This window comes from Sinocyclocheilus rhinocerous, unplaced genomic scaffold (assembly GCF_001515625.1).
Source record: "Sinocyclocheilus rhinocerous isolate Xijiao unplaced genomic scaffold, SAMN03320098_v1.1 scaffold1193, whole genome shotgun sequence".
NCBI classification, from domain to species: Eukaryota; Metazoa; Chordata; class Actinopteri; order Cypriniformes; family Cyprinidae; genus Sinocyclocheilus; species Sinocyclocheilus rhinocerous.
This window is the reverse complement of record NW_015642181.1, coordinates 296330-314586: the sequence shown is the minus strand read 5'-3', so window position 1 is coordinate 314586 and position 18257 is coordinate 296330. Positions and strand designations below refer to the sequence as shown.

At 36.0% G+C, this 18257-nt stretch overlaps 1 protein-coding gene across 1 annotated transcript in view; it reads left to right on the top strand.

Moving 5' to 3' along the window:
• LOC107755698 (histone-lysine N-methyltransferase 2C-like) overlaps window positions 1-18257 on the top strand; it is a 170251-nt gene that overhangs the window by 44150 nt on the left and 107844 nt on the right. The window contains exon 3 of the mRNA XM_016572585.1: window positions 6937-7034. Within this exon, the coding sequence (XP_016428071.1) occupies window positions 6937-7034 (98 nt within the window). The remainder of the gene's footprint in view (window positions 1-6936; window positions 7035-18257) is intronic.

Sequence of the window (18257 nt, the reverse complement as noted above, 5' to 3'; positions counted from 1 at the left end):
CACTTTTCCTTGTTTTAAATCTAGCCAAAAAGCCATGTGTTGACTGTGAAACAGTATACTTTAATCATATGCATTTATGGTGTAATTACTAAATTTCCGTGTCAATTCATGTTATTTTTTACCGCGAATAATGCACTGCCAAATCACGATTTTATGACGATTTCGATTAATCGCACAGCCCTACTCCAGACTATTGAATATTGGCAATATTGTTAACAATTCTCATTTATAATCATTACTAATATGGCTTCTTATCAAGATCTTAGTCTATGCTGTGTTCTGTTAATGCGTGAACTTCATATTATTTGAAGCACACTTGCCGTCCATTAATCGCAAAAAGCTTTGTGCTTTGTTACTTTTTAATAAACAAAGTACCAGCTTTAAAATTATTTCCAAATTCATAACGAAATTCAAACATTAAATACAGTTTTGGTTTTATAATCATTACTAATATGGCTTCTTATCAAGATCTTAGTCTATGCTGTGTTCTGTTAATGCGTGAACTTCATATTATTTGAAGCACACTTGCCGTCCATTAATCGCAAAAAGCTTTGTGCTTTGTTACTTTTTAATAAACAAAGTACCAGCTTTAAAATTATTTCCAAATTCATAACGAAATTCAAACATTAAATACAGTTTTGGTGCTCTTTAATGCGGCAGGCGCGATCGCTTTAGCGCCTCAGTTCAAGCGGCAAGTGAACCCATTTAATATTTCTCTTTACTACTATAGTACATAATGAACGTGAGTTAACATCAAAAGGTAGGCTATTTTATAAGAGAGCCTACAGTACAACTTACTGAAATGTCTCATGTAAAAGCTCATTCGGTGTTTCAAACTGCGGAAAACGTGTAAAGCTTGTGAACATTGCAACGTAATATACATTTACCTCAGAATAACCATTTGGTGTCCATAAGCTCATCAGTCAAATAACTATAAATTGGAGCATTTTGCTATATTTATGTGCTGTTGCATATTAATATATTTACTTAACCTGTTGTCTACATGATTCAACTCCTCCTATAAAATTGCATTTTACTAATTAAGAAAAACAGACTGAAAGTGTGAAAGACATACACTCTTAAAAATAAAGGTGCTTAAAAGGTTCTTCACAGAACCATTTTTGGTTCCACAAAGAACCATTCGGTCAAAGGTTCTTTAAAGAACCATCTCTTTCTCAACGTTTTATAATCTGAAGAACCTTCTTTCGCCACAAAGAACCTTTTGTGAAACGTAAAGTTTCTTCAGATGTTAAAGGTTCTTTATGAAACCATTTAGACAAAAAAGGTTCTTCTATGGCATCGTGAAGCACCTTTATTTTTAAGAGTGTATGACAACATTTACAGGATGCATTGAGGAGGAGCCCAATGCATGGTCCCGTGTTTTATATATTAGCAGACTAGTGTAGAGCTCTGTAAATGCCATGAGCACAATCCCTCTGGGAGCGTCCTGACCCTCCATGCATCTCAGCACTGCTTAACGGCTGTTTATTTACCTTCAGGTTACTCATTACCCCAAATCCCATCACTACATGTACAATCCATTTAGTATGACCCTGCTAGCAAAACAAGAACTCCAGAGGCCTTGATTTGATATATTATGCATATCTTTCTCAATTTGAACATCGTTAGCCTCTAATTTTCAATTATTTGATTAAAACTCATATGTATATGTTAAGGAAAAAGAGATCAGACCCCCTGATAATTTAGAATGTACTCTGCAGCAAAGAGTACGTGATCATTTACATTCACTTGCCCTGGTTACACAATACACTGCGTATGCCCTAGGCATGTGTATGTAAAATAATATCAGATAGCCTAGAGCACATTATTCTTTGCTGATAAATTAAAACATCTATTTTAGCACTTGGAGTTGCAATTATTACAGCTTTTCTCTAAATTTCTCACTGTGGAGCTGAAGATTTCTGCTACTAAGTTTTCTTCTACATCGCAAAAGATGTGTACACAGGTGTATAGAAGTTTGCCATCATTTTATTTTAAAGGTTATAACATTGGACGTTGTTGGTTCCAAAACCTGCTCTTTAGATATCTAGATATTATGGTTGACCGTCACTTTTTTTTTTTCCTTTTGCATTTTCCATTACACATCAGCAAGTGGTGACTGTTATTTGCTTTTAATAGTAATTGGTAATGCAACATTAATATTTCACTTAACACTTCCATAGGGATCAGCGCTGACCCTTAATTAGTCATGTGTAGCAAGACTTTTGACTAATTTGGCCAGGGACTGGCAACTTACATAATGTAAAGTGTTTTCGGAAATATACAATATACCACAGCAGTAGATTAGCACAAAAAAAATAAAAAATAAACCATAAAACAATGTGTTTTATTTTCCTCTTATCCAACAGTAATAAGTACTGATTATTTTACAAACATGGCAAAAAAAAAAAAAACAAGTTTAATGTACAGTTCCGCTCATGGTTATGTATTTAATGGGTCATGAAAACCCCATTTAGTACCCGTCATTTCCATGTCAGTTTTGCAAAACAGTTAGTAAATGCTTGAGCAAATGTTGTTCCATCTGTGGGTTTGTTCTACATCGTATTACAGGTTACATATGAATTTCTGTAGGGTTTTATAACAGCATATTTTACAGCATATCATGTAAAATCAAATGTATAGAACCTACTCAAAAAAAAAACTGAGGTAACAAAACTGAGGCACTTAATTTGTTTGGGTAGCTTTCATCCCATATGTTGTGCAGAGGCTACCTAAATGAAAAAAATAAAAAACTTCAACATAACAGAAACTCTTTTAAATGTTCAACATAACTGAGCATTAAACACTAGCAAAAATATATAAAATATCACTTAATTTCAACATTTATTCACCTGATCCAGCCCTATGCAAAGCATGCTGAGAACTAAAAATCCATTGCCCAGTTTCAGTTAATGATGAAAAAAAGTGATTCAGATAGTTTTAATAAATTAAGTAGAAACTATTGTGTTGCTTTAACTAATTTAAAGTAAATTTAAGAAGCAGCAACTTTTTTGCAGTGTACATTTTCTTTCAACATTTGCAAGCTGACATTCACCGGTTATCCAGCATTTCACTCTGGTGTTAAAGGCTAAATGGCATTAGGGAAGTTGGCTAGCCTTCAGCTGTTGTGTCGCTGGGCAAGATATCGCATGTAATGTGAATCTTTTGAGAGACACATTATAGAGGAGGGGGTTGTTGACCTGGATTAAACTGTCTCAAGCACAGCACAATAGCCTGCATTTTCAATGATGTAGGTCATTGATCAGAGCGCCAGGCTAGCAGGCAGCAGCAGTAACTGTCTCTATCCAGAAACCTTAGCCTGGAAATGTGATGCCTATTATTCTACCCATGCTGCATTGTGCTTGGGGAGAACAGTAGTTTTTCAAGTCCCACAATTATATGGGTTTCATCAGTGTTTTCAGGTAATTGGACTGTATTTTGCCATATTTATCGTAAACTTGTTTTGCATGTAATTTGTTTAGCTACAGCCACATTCAGTGTGAGGTTTGTTGACTTGTCTTGTAGGCTATATCTTGAAAGTTGAATGCGTGAGAAGCTTTAGGTCTGTAGATCTTAGTTCTCTGAGAACCACGGGATCCTTCGAAAAAGTGCCATGGTAACCAGTGCATGGTTGTCCTTGTGTGGATCAAAAAACTCTTAAAAAAGGGTTTTATAATGTTGTTCAAGTGGAAAGACAATGATCGCACACATTAAGTATGCCCAAAGTACCATTGCTTAGATATTAAAATATGAAGATGTATTAATGGTAATTATACAAGCCTTTCATACAGTTATGTCAAAATATTGGCATACTATTAGAGACTTTCCATAAATGGGGAACACAATAGGGCCTGAAAATCTTAAAAATGTAAATGTTATTATTTTTTTATGCCTTTTTCCTCAAATGGTTAGTTGAAAAGAGGTGCTTAACCTTCATACTTTGGAATAGTTCACCTAAAAATTAAAAGTCTTCTGAAGATACACAATGACTTTATTTCAAGACCAGATTTAATTTAGGCGTTTATTTACATATAAGCATTGATCAGTGCACATACATAGAGCTTATCTAGTATGGTAAAGCGAAACTCACAAACCTTGTGTGTAAAACATGTTTGAGCTTCTGTTTACATTATTTGATGTGCTGTATGTATGTTCGTTGATAAGCAGTTATATTTGAATGTTTAACTTAATGAATCCTCTTATTATAACCAACAGTGTAGATAAGAGATTCATTATGCAGTGTTGCTTCTTTTAGCAAGAACGTAAAAGTCAGTTAGCTTTCATTAAAATCTAGTGATTGAGAGCTTCAGTGATTATAAATGGAGGGGCTTTTTTTTTTGCTCACTTTTTATATAATCATTTCACAACTTAAATAAAAGTTTTGTTTTTCATGTTGAAAAGAGGACCAAAGTTTTAGGAGTGACGACTGCATTTAAATGTGGTAGTAATTCCACTAAATTATAGTTCCATGTGTGAGTCACTGATGAGGTCTAGGTGCTATGTAACTACCATAGAAGTTTCAAAACAGTCAGTCCACAGTAAAACGCACACAGCCTGCATAAAGTAGCTGTGATTTTTCACGAACCTTTGTGACTTCCGTAAAAAGTTGACGTCAGAACTACACACGCCGCCTTCAGTCACCCCCCCGAGCACCGCCCACCGTCCCACTCTCCTTTTGCCAAACCCCCAAACAACATCGCCTCCATGCCATTGCTGAGCAACGACACGGAAACATGTCGAAAAGGTTAACTTTAACCACGAAACCAGATCGGCCGACCTGTAACGTTACACTCTCACTCAAAGGATGGACGATCTGACAGGATTGTTACTATGAGGTGGATCACATCTAACGTGTTTAGTAAAGACAAACTCACCGTGTCTATCTAGTCATGATGAAGATGTATATACATTTCAATTTCAGCAGGCAACTATTTTTACAGCTACATTATTGTTCCAGCCACAATTAATCACAACAATGTATATACAATTACAAATGATTATATATAAATCGTCAGTTTGTTGTTTTACACACATGCACACAGACATTATTTCATACATGACATAGTCGTGAGATGCAAGAAACATAGACATATGGCAAGAAATCTGTAGACGCGCCCATAACAACAAAAGACAATACTTTATTGAACCTTTTCTGATAAGAAGTGTGTGCTGCAAACGCGAGCATTTTTGACGATCGTTTCTGTCCAGTCTGCTCGTTTTATCGCGTTTAACCACAGCTGTCGTTGGTTTTTTGTCTGGCAGTGGCAGCAGATATGCGATCAAATTTCTAATTTGAGGCTGTATTACGTCGATTCTGGCACTCAACATCACAACAAGATGATATTTTAAGCTCCTTATGTAGCCGAATCTGCGCTGGTTTGAATGGGCCGCCTCCAGTTTCCCCTTTGTTTTGCTGCTTCCAGCTAGCGCTGTGACGTCGGCTGACCCTAGTTACCTGTGGTTGGCCGGGCCGTGTGTCACTCAGAAAACAACAGGCCAATCAGAAGAGAGGCTCATGAATATTAATTAGACGGGCCAAAATCGACCTGTTCTCAGCAGAGCTCCTGAGAAAGAAGCTGTAAAAATATATTGAGATGGTTTTTGGTATTTATACCGCAAATATATATTCTTAAGGACATCAAAACCTAAAATAAAACTCCAGAAAGGTATAAAATATGGGACCTTTAAGTTGCTTGTCATTCTCTATTTTTGACCTAAGTAATATTAGTGACAAAAAATGCATTATGTCTGGCAGTTTTGCTAGTTTTAAAAAGTGCACTCTGTGGACCGTTTTTTTTTTTGGAAGTGTGCTTCTAGAAGAGGGTTCACGATGTAAACAATTCAAGGAGCTTATTCTGCAGTGTGTTTGTTTTGATTGTCATGCGCCGCTAACAGAAAAGTGTCATGATGACAGCACCACTAACAGTGAACAGTGTCATGATGACAGCAACATGGCTCTGGAGGGTAAACTTGCAAATGCTGTTCTTTTTTTTCTGGAATCTAGTTGACATGAAATGTTTCTTAAATTATACAAGACATGAACGCAGTTCATGGTATGCAAATGTCGTTAAACGGGAAATTAATTTGACATCTGCTGTAAAAAGAAGGCAGCACACATTGAACAGACTTTTTTATAGACATTGAACAGACTTTTTTATGCACCTTAAGGTTAACTTCACTTTAAAACAAAATAAATAATGGATGTGCTCAAAACTTGTTTACAAGGGCTCTCCAAAGAGCTTGTATGTTTAGTGTGCTGTGTGAAGAGTTTTTTTTTTTTTGTTGTTCACCTCTTGATCGTGTCTGTTGTAGGGAACTAGATTTTGTAACCATAGTGACGAGCAGCCGAGCACTTGCTGCAGGCCACACTGAGCCTCCATTGGCTGCTACATGTGTGTTGACATGTTGGTTACTGCTGGTGGGGGAAGGGTGGAGACTCACACCCTGACCCGCTCTGTCATGAAGGTCACTAACCCATATATCAGCACTAATCCTGCGAGTAAAAGAGTTTGTACAGCACTGATAACCCAATCTTAGGCAATTTCTGAAGTGCTTGTTTGAAAGTGAAAATGCTTTTTAAACCCACTGCCAAATACTGCACATTTGGCAAATGCTGCACTTTTTTTTTTGCTACACACAAAAAAAAACATGCAAATGAAGACCAGAGACTTATATATATATATATATATTTATATATTTGAAACCTTCATCCTATCAAAAGAACAGTTTAGTAGTTAGATGAGCTAGTTTCTACTCTGCACACTGATCTAAAAACAGTTTAGTGGTTTGTTTATGATGGATAAGGTTAAGATCATTAGTACAAGATAATCTTCAATCTGCAGAAAATACTGTAAGGAGTGCTATAAGTGTGCTTCTAGAAACAGTATGGTCCAGCTGTTGTGCAATATTAATAATATTGTCTTATTTGCGTTGCAGGTCTCGTAGTCGAGGTCGTGCACAGGCCGATGATGAGGACAGCATGGATGCCACTGATGTCCCACCAACTCCAGACATTGACATCGCATCAGAGATGGGTGAGATTTTTGTTTGCTGTGCTAGTTCTGTATCTACGACACTATAGCGAAAGAAATGTATGTATCTGAGTTGTGAATTTAAAGTCTGAAATTGTTTTGGTGTGAATTCCTCTGTTCAAATTACATACGTCACACAATAGCAAATGTTTAAGTTTGCAAGTCACTAAAAATGCATTGTCAATGCTGTATTCTCCCTAATAAGCAAATGGAAATTCTGTCAACTGGCCTGAACCTTTCACATTTTTCCTGGACCGTTTTTAAGTGTTGAGCCCTGGAGGAGATAAAATGACTTGGCACTGAAAAAATAATACAAAGACAATAAATAAACAACACAAGCCCTGTTTTTAAGATGCATTTTTGTCAATCCGATCACAAGTGGTAAATTTTAAGTAAACAGGGTCTGAAAAATGTTGATTTTGCTGAAAGCACATTCTATCAGTTTGCTTTCGTCGGGTAGACGCTCATATGGTCTCAAAATATCACTTCCTCTCTACCTACTGACCTAATTTCTTGAGACATAAAGGGATGTGTTAATCAAGTGCGCTAGCCAGATGGATTTATACTTTACCAGCTGAAATCGTAAATTTGGTTTGAAGGTGAAAAAAATGTAAGATGCACAATGGTCTCTTCCCAGTCCTGATTCTAACACAAACCCACAGCATTCGGCATAGTTAGCAGAAACTATATCTGCTGTATATATATACATATATATATGTATATATGTATATATACAGTGTATATATATATATATATATATATATACATTCATACATGTATATATCGACTCTCATTTACAACTCTGTTCTGCATGTTTGCTGCGTAAAAACATCAGACGATTTTCGCAGCAGACGGGCTGATTGAAAATGCAAACTCATTCTCTGCCAGCAGGAGGCACTTTTGGAGTGTAAGAAATAGCAGTTTCCCCGGTAACGGCTGTACACAAATGCCACTTTATCAGGCGTTATAGGAAAAATAAAATGAAAATGACATAGAAGCTTTTCTGATGACAGTCGGTTCCCTTCAAAGAGTCATACAAAAACACCCGCACCACGTTTTGATTTTGAAACATGCAGTGATCATGTTTATTCAACAAAGTCAAAGCCTTTTGGAAAATCTTTTTGTGGCGGGCCGCCACAAATAAATCAGTGTATGGGAAATGTCAGAAAAAGCATAGACCTGTAAGACCCTCCCCTCAAAGAAAGCAGGAAAGTGGACAATTTTCTAAATTTTTCTCCATTCTGTCACCGGTTGAGATTTGGTTCCTTGCCGCTGTCGCCTCTGGCTTGCTTAGTTGGGGACACTTAATTTCCAGGGATATCATCGACTTGATTGCACAGATACTTTTTAAACTGAACTGAGCTGAATGATGAAATCACTGAATTCAATGATGAACTGCCTTTATCTGAAAATTGAGTGTTTACTGTTGTCATTTTGCATTATTGACACACTATTTTCCTATTTAATGCTGTGAGGTTGCTTTGACACAATCTGTATTGTTAAAAGCGCTATATAAATAAAGGTGACTTGACTTGACTTGACAAAAGAGATGGATTAAAACACCAGGTGTAAATGGGAATGTGTCTCCATTGTCCACTTGTTTTCCGATTGACGTCTTAATACCAAGTGTCAACAGGGCCACATTGTCATATTTTTTCCCTGCATGACCGTTATAGTCCAATTTGCAAACAAATGGCTTGATCGAACAGACTCACAAATCGGTCATGAATTCATGAGTCATGTTTGTGTATGTCAGTATTGTGGCTTAAATCAGTGGAATAACTTAAGGGTTGTTCATATGACAATAATCAAAGATACATATTCAGAAATGTTTTCTAGCAAGTTTCTGGATAGTTTTTTTTCCTTATGACTAGTGTATAGTTTGGTACGTGTCTTGTGTGCACTATTCTTCATAAACAATCTTTTGTGTAATTCCACGTTAATGCATTTTGGTGTGATGTGGATAGTGTACAACTTAATAGATGTTCTTTGGTGCATTGACTGATGTTCTATCATCTATTTAGGCAAATATTGATTTGCAGTTATGTTATTCCAGGGGAATATTGTGTGAACAGAAATAAGACCTTTTTTCCCGTTAATTTCCATTGAGTATTTGTCACTATATCTTTTTTGTAGATAATTAATAAAAAAGGAGCACACCCAATCCCCCTCCTGCCCTTTTGCACTTTTCAGTTATATTCTTAGGTGTTAGTCTGTGAGATGGCAGATGATTAATGCTCACAAAAAGCTTTTAACATCTTCGTTGCTTTTATTAAGCTAGCACTCACACTTTATCCTGGTTACACAGCTTGCCTCTCATCTGAAGTTCATGCTGTTTTATCTGTGATCTGACTCCATTACTGGCTGATAGCATATGAAACATCAGAAAAACACTTTAGTTGTCACTGCTGCAGTTTTTCACAAACGTGTTCTGGTAACCAGTCATAGTGTCTTGTATTCGGATCTCAGCCACATTTTGAAAGACTACTGAAGACTCATCAGGCATTATAGGAGAAAACTCAGAGCTGTTATTATGCCAAATGGAGGTTTCAAAAAGCATTGAATAAAAGGGTGCCGTTAATTGTGTCCAATGTGTATTAGAGAAAAACATTTATGTCATAATGATATTTCCCCCCATTTTAAATTCTTATTCTCCAATGAAAGGTTAGATTTATGTGAATTTTTTAAATAAAAGATCAAAATGATTAACAATGCAGATTTATTTTCACAGCCTTCTTTGTTCATATTTACCAAGGGTGCCAATAATTCTGACCACGACTGTATATATATATATTTATTTTATTTTTTTTCTCTCTCTCTAGTATCAAAGGCCTGTTTTGAATAAGTTGTAGAGATGTAGTTGTGTGTCAAGACAGTAAGAAACAGCACTAAAATAAAGATGCTGCACATGCTTCAGTGACACAAGATATTTATTTATAGATATCTATTATTAATGTCGGAACAAAAAAAACAAAACATTTTCCAAAGGGGATGACACGGAGTCAGAATAACCCTCAGTCTATCAACTCAAATGTGCAAAAATGTAGTTCAGTCAAGACCACTCTGTTTGTTTAAGATTATTGTAGAGGTCCTGAACATGTCCACAAGCAAACCTCACTGAGGTTTGAAACCACCAACACTATGACATAGTATGTTCAATTCTAAGATCAAATCAGCACAGCTCCCTGAACGGTTAGAAGAGGTGGTGTGTCTTGATATTTAAAGGGAGTAGCTCCATACTCTGCCTCTGTTCTTCCATCAGTGACCACTATGCTCACAACTTCGATAAACTGCTGCACTCCCTCAATCAGCTGTCCTCGCACCATCAGTGGAACATTTGTCTGTGCACCTCGCACTCTCATGGATCAGTCTTTGTGGAGGCCCTGCTGATTTTCTGTCCAGTCTTACCTTTGCATGCTCTCTTGTCTCAGCACATTATAATTTCAATTAGAATCAGGAATGCTGTTCTCTGGTAAGTGGTTGGTGAGGGTGTTAACAGAAAACTGATGTACGTCAGACAAAATTCTGAATAGAGTCCATGAGAGGGAAGAATGATGCTCAATTTATTATTCCCCCCCCCACTCCAAAAAAGGAGTATAACGGTTAGCTTACTTTAAGGTGATCGTTGTCTCCTTCACTGCAGGCTATTGGCAATACCAAAAGCCTGAGCAACAAGTATGTTTCCAATAATACACAAAAAGCTTTGATCAACAGAAACTTTCCTTAAAACAGCTTAGCCAAACAACAAGAACATTCCAATAATATGTTCATATATAATATAATACATTCCAAGTATATGTTCCAATAATAGTAATAAGCATGTCGCCAATAACCTGTTAACTTTTAATTATAAGCATAAAAGGAAGCTTATGAAGACACATTCAGATGAATGGAGAGTGAAGTATATTGAGATGTGAAGAAGATGCTTGATCTTACTGATGTAAGACATCACTAACAGATAACGACTATATAGTCTATATTTCACAAAATCATTTATTTATAGCGAACTAACGAGCTGTGGACACTGACGACTGCCTGAAGTAAATGAAATGCTACGTGACATTTTGTTTACAAGCTGATTTATTGTCGTCTTTCTGAGGTTAAAACAAATAATAAAAATTAATAAAATAAATAATTTGATTTTTGGGCTGCTGTATATGAATTTTTTTTTCTCCCCTTTTGAGTTGTATTTATTTCATTTATGTGTTTATTTATTTAGATCACCATGATCACCAGGATGCCACGGATGCTGTCAGTAGAACGTACCTTTGAAATGGTGTGCCTTTTTAGATATATTTCCCAGCTTGATTCAGGGTGATGTAAAGTTGTTTTCTTTGTGTTCCCTGCAAAAAACTTCCATAATAAATGGAATTTGTTTTGATGACTATTAACTGACTAAAGAGCTGAACACTGTGTAAATTGTGGTAGCCTTTTAGATCATGCAAACTAGATTTTTATGGCACAAATATATGTCCATACTCACAAGCTTTATGTCATGAGCTACATTTGTGTTATAAGCTGTGCATGGTGAGAAATAATTCTTCAACTATTGTCATTCTTCATGTCATATTGATATGTTTTCATCTTCTTTAAAAATGTACATCAAACTCTGGTACACCCCCCGTTGTCCCGGGTTTCTTATGCCTGCTGACATGCATGCTGTTTTGAGCAATGGAAAAACAATGTTCTGCCATTTTAACAAGTGCTGTGTGAGCAAGTCTGCCATGAGAAGAGCCATTTTCATCCCTTTAAAGGTTGATCTAAAGGTCACGGCTCCCATTGTAGGCTTTTTGTGATGCAGCATTTTTTTTTTTTTTTGCATTGTTGTCCAGGAGAACAAAGTGTCAGTATCCACAGGGGAAAGAAAATATAATTTTGAGGTGCAGTGTTGCAAATTTATTATTATAATTTTGCATTTTTTTTAATTTGTTTTATTTTAATATCATTTTCAAATTTGCTATAAAATTCAGTTTCATTTTTATTAGTTTCATTAATAATTTTGTTATTTTTCATTTAGTTTTTATTTTGTGAACACATTTCTATTTTGTCTCCTTCACTGCAGGCTATTGGCAATACCAAAAGCCTGAGCAACAAGTATGTTTCCAATAATACACAAAAAGCTTTGATCAACAGAAACTTTCCTTAAAACAGCTTAGCCAAACAACAAGAACATTCCAATAATATGTTCATATATAATATAATACATTCCAAGTATATGTTCCAATAATAGTAATAAGCATGTCGCCAATAACCTGTTAACTTTTAATTATAAGCATAAAAGGAAGCTTATGAAGACACATTCAGATGAATGGAGAGTGAAGTATATTGAGATGTGAAGAAGATGCTTGATCTTACTGATGTAAGACATCACTAACAGATAACGACTATATAGTCTATATTTCACAAAATCATTTATTTATAGCGAACTAACGAGCTGTGGACACTGACGACTGCCTGAAGTAAATGAAATGCTACGTGACATTTTGTTTACAAGCTGATTTATTGTCGTCTTTCTGAGGTTAAAACAAATAATAAAAATTAATAAAATAAATAATTTGATTTTTGGGCTGCTGTATATGAATTTTTTTTTCTCCCCTTTTGAGTTGTATTTATTTCATTTATGTGTTTATTTATTTAGATCACCATGATCACCAGGATGCCACGGATGCTGTCAGTAGAACGTACCTTTGAAATGGTGTGCCTTTTTAGATATATTTCCCAGCTTGATTCAGGGTGATGTAAAGTTGTTTTCTTTGTGTTCCCTGCAAAAAACTTCCATAATAAATGGAATTTGTTTTGATGACTATTAACTGACTAAAGAGCTGAACACTGTGTAAATTGTGGTAGCCTTTTAGATCATGCAAACTAGATTTTTATGGCACAAATATATGTCCATACTCACAAGCTTTATGTCATGAGCTACATTTGTGTTATAAGCTGTGCATGGTGAGAAATAATTCTTCAACTATTGTCATTCTTCATGTCATATTGATATGTTTTCATCTTCTTTAAAAATGTACATCAAACTCTGGTACACCCCCCGTTGTCCCGGGTTTCTTATGCCTGCTGACATGCATGCTGTTTTGAGCAATGGAAAAACAATGTTCTGCCATTTTAACAAGTGCTGTGTGAGCAAGTCTGCCATGAGAAGAGCCATTTTCATCCCTTTAAAGGTTGATCTAAAGGTCACGGCTCCCATTGTAGGCTTTTTGTGATGCAGCATTTTTTTTTTTTTTTTGCATTGTTGTCCAGGAGAACAAAGTGTCAGTATCCACAGGGGAAAGAAAATATAATTTTGAGGTGCAGTGTTGCAAATTTATTATTATTATTTTGCATTTTTTTTTATTTGTTTTATTTTAATATCATTTTCAAATTTGCTATAAAATTCAGTTTCATTTTTATTAGTTTCATTAATAATTTTGTTATTTTTCATTTAGTTTTTATTTTGTGAACACATTTCTATTTAGTTTTTATATAGTTTAGTTTCAGTTTTAGTTTTAGTTTCTGTAATTAAAGTATAGCAGAATGAACAGATTACTTCCAGAGCGCAGACCTATTTTTCAGAGCGTGTCTATTTTTCTTTGAAAGCACCAACTTAGAGTGCTTAATGTTGGTTTGATTACTTGTGTTACATGAGAAAATAAATAATTTTGCCTACTTGACGTAGTAGCTAGATTTAACGCGGGTGCGGTTCGGGTCTTTGTCAAATGGGTCTGGTCGGGTACAGAAATAAATTACTGCTGCTGTCGGATAATAGGTCGGGTGTTCTGTTAAGTACTGCGGATGCAGACCCGTGCAGGACTCTGCTATATAAACTAGGGGTCGACCGATTATCGGCGCTGATATGAAGAATTTTTATGATTATCGGTATCGGTCATTTTCAAAACCGATTTGCCGATAAAATAACTTACTTTTGAAACGTGCTATTTGGCTCTGTTGCAGCCTGTCAGAACTCACCACTCTGTGGCCTAAAGCAATCTCCGCCCACCGCCCATCTGATTTGTTGGGAGTCACGAGTCCGACCAATCAATGCGGAATTCACTCTCACTCCGAAAGCGCTTGCTAACTGCAGCTGCTTCAGTGATCACGCACCAGTTGTCTCTCAAAGGTAAGGCAGCAGCAGACGTTGCTTAAGTTGCAATAAATCACAATCCACTAACGTTACACTGAAGTTGCAAAACACCTCAATATTATCTATGATTTCCGCGATGCAGAAAACGCGAACAAAATCGCGGAATCCAGTCATATAAATGGAATTTCCTGTATGACGCGGAATATCACGGAATTTGTCAAAGTTTGGATGAATTAATCAAAAGTAGGTCAGTACACTTAAATAGAGTCGCAATATGGACTAGTATCTGTAAATATTAAGCCGCAAAAATACGATTTAAATATGAATCCAGCATGTTCTGCGTGTCTCTGTGTATGTAAATACACACGCGGTTATGACACGCGGTTTTGTTTTCTACACATACAAAGTCTGCGACACTCGCGGTGATTTCAGCTTCTGTCGTCTCACTACATGAGTACATAAATACATGAACAACATCTCCAGAACTGCTCTGACTTCCTCTAAGAGTCACTTCATGAGCATTTGACAGTTTCATTGGAGTAAAACTATCTTCATATCATTTACATAGACCAACAGAAACAAGTTCCTCATGGCAACCCGTCAAAATATAAATTCGGGTTAGCTTAATGAAATTATCAGAAATATATTACTGTGGTGCAGTATGATATACATAATACTACTCAGGGATGAAAGTTTTCCATCACTACGACGGATTTCCGTCAATTGGAAAAAATGAGGGGAAAAGAAACATGTAGCACATTGTTGTTGGTGCGACGCTCGCGGTGATTTCAGCTTCTGTCGTCTCACTACATGAGGACATAAATACATGAACAACATCTCCAGAACTGCTCTGACTCCCTCTGAGATTCACTTCATGAGCATTTGACAGTTTCATTAGAGTAAAACTATCTTCATATAATGTACATAGACCTACAGAAACAAGTTCCTCATGGCAACCCGTCAAAATATAAGTTCGGGTTAACTTAAATAAATGATCAGAAATGTATTACTGTGGTGCAGTATGGTATACATAATACTACTCAGGGATGAAAGTTTTCCGTCGCTACGACAGATTTCCGTCAATTGGAAAAAATGAGGGAAAAAGAAACATGTAGCACATTGTTGTTGTTCTGCCGGCACACCAGAAATCATCCCCGCCACGGCTGCAGCTTCTCACTGACAACATAACGCCGCTCGCATCATTCACAGTCGGGTTATTAGCAGAGAACACAGAGCAGGTCTTGAATTTCAGGCGCAGGATTGCGGCTATTAATAATAATTCTACTCATTCCTGCAGGTTCCGCGCTTATAACGCGATGACAGATGAAGGAACTTATCATTTGCACATGCTTTTGAGTCTTTTCTGTGCGCCCACAGATCGCGATCAGAAGGTGCTCCTTAATTTTTTTAAATTAGGAGGACAAGCGCACCTGATTACAAGAAGAAAAACACTGCTCTTAAACTGGGTGTGTCACAGGTAATGGCTGTGGAATGGGGTTTGGCCGAGGAAAAATTTTCAGTCAAAATATTATTTTTTTGATCGCGATAAGGAGAGTGACAGATTTTAATAATTATTAAAAGGAGTTTGCAAATGTGATATTGATTTAATACAACAGTTCAGTAAACAAGTACGGCTTGATTTTGCTCTATTTCATCTATTTCATTTCAACGAAAATAGTTCTAAATAAAGTAACAGCTGAGCCGCTGCGCATCTCTAAAAGCAAACACAGAGTTGTTTCATTCATGAATGAAAGTGCGTTTTTGAACGAATCTAGTGAGAGTACTACACTCAACCAACACCAGGGAAGGCAGTTTTTGTCAGAGCCCTTGTTATTCTTAATTTTGACATTAATTTTCATTTTTACTCCAGACATATATATCGGTTCAAAATATCGGTTATCGGTCTACTTGATCTGTAATAATCGGTATTGGCATCGGCCTTGAAAAACACATATCGGTCGACCCCTACTATAAACCTTAAACTGCTTTGTGTCTCTCCGTTAGATAACCTAACGTGTGTGAATGTGCCATTTTCCTAAACCGCCACACTGCTTATTTTTCCGCCACAGGGTGAGAACATAGTGATTATCGAAAATAACCTTGCAGTGTTGTAGAGTAGGTGATGTTGTTGCAGATGTACTCTTCCATTCAGAAATTTGTGGTCAGTAAGGTGTATTTGTTTTTGATAGAAATCAATACTTTTATTTAGCAAGTATGCATTGAATTGATCAAAAGTAACAATGGATGTAAAGTTTTGTAAAATGTTATAAAATATTGAACATTTCTATTCATCAAAGAACCCTGAAAAAAAAATCCACAAATGTTATCACATTGATTAATGTTTTATGTTTTGATTAAAAGATAGTTAACATTAAATGTTAGCGAAACCCTAAGAATTTACAACATTTTTTGCAATAGTGCTCTCATTATAACGTTATGTATATGACAGAGGTTATTAATGTTCTGCATTTCTGTATTGAGCTGCGCGCGCTGAAGATGACCAGTAGAATGAAGCAGCATGAGGGACGAACGGGTGGGAGGAGGGGGGCTTGTGTGCGAAATACTATTTTGTACACTGGATCAAACTTTTGTCCGGTGGTGTGTGTGTGTGTGTGTGTGTGTGTGTGTGTATATATATATATATATAGCTGTTCTCTATATTAGTAAGCACGGTTTAAAATTCTTTGATAACAGTCTTGAGTTTTCTTTTGAGAATGTACACGTCACAATATTTCACATTTCAGTAAATGAGGTGACATTATTCTACTCACCTTTCAACCATCGGTCATTAAAAGGAAATTTAAAGGTGTAAAAGTATTAACAAATTACTTTCAACATGCCATGAATAACCCCTTAAAGTTTGATTATTATATTAATATACAGAATGTCTATATTGTGTGTAACATATGTTGCCATAATCAAAACATTAATATTAATATATTCATTAATATTAACAATCAGTGATAATATTTCAGTGATTTCTGTAATTTAACAGATAACAAAAATTGTATTTACCTGCTTTAGAAACATTTCAGTAAACACTGATAATAGGGATTCGAAGTGAAAAGGGGAGACAATTACATTTGAAAACAAGCCTGGAGAGAGATTCCTATGCTGCCTTCACATGCTATCGGAATTATCTTGAATACGAGTTTCCTAGTCGGAAATTGGACATGAACAGCCTTTTAAGTCATATTTTCAAATGGGAAAATTTGAGATAATTTGATTTTAAACATGGCGGAGGAGAGAAACAGCTGTAGTACTGTAAAGTTTTATTAGTTTTTCCCAGAACATCTACATTGCTTTCTCCTGTCATTAGTCATGTATATTTGCATATATAAATAACCATTTGATGCATATTGTATGTATTGAACACAACAAAGATAGTACTTATTTGACTGATATTTAGCAATCATCAGCCAGTTGAATATCTAGATAGCGCAGTGAATGTTTCTATGGTTACCAATGAATGGCACGCTATCTTATTCAAAACCTGTTGAATATTGACAAAATATCTTTTTGGCTTTAATAAGTAGTAGTAGTGTGTAACAACAACACACACATAATAGTGTGTTGTTGCCATGTCCAAGAGACACTGTTTCACAGATCTAATATACTGATACACTTGCAGCTGTTAACATTGAAAGAGATAACTTTGTGGGGTTTTTTTTTTCATAACATAATGTGTATTTGACAGTTGATGCAAGAGTTGGCTTTCTGTGCACACGCTTGAGCTCAGAAAACCGTATATCAGAAGTTTAAACTGATAAGACTTCAAATGCATGCAAAGAATATACTTTTCATGATGACGAAGAACTGCAACATCATGTGAGTGAAACAGGAATGATAGTCATAAACAAACAGTTGTTTTGTTTGTTGTCGTAGTAACCCAGGCATGAGCTGACAAGGCATAGCCTTTTCTGGAAAGGGGGGTGGGGAGCAGCAGCTCATTTGCATTGAAATAAACACTGGCTTCCAGCCAAAAGGGGCATTTACAGCATGGTATAATAAATGATCTGTGGGGTATGCCGCAATAGAAGTGATAATCAAAAATGATAATAATCAAAAAACAGCCATAGAACTGCAGCTGATAGAATGCACTTTAACACAATCCTAATGATCTCTTCATGATAGCAGATCATGGACACTGTAAT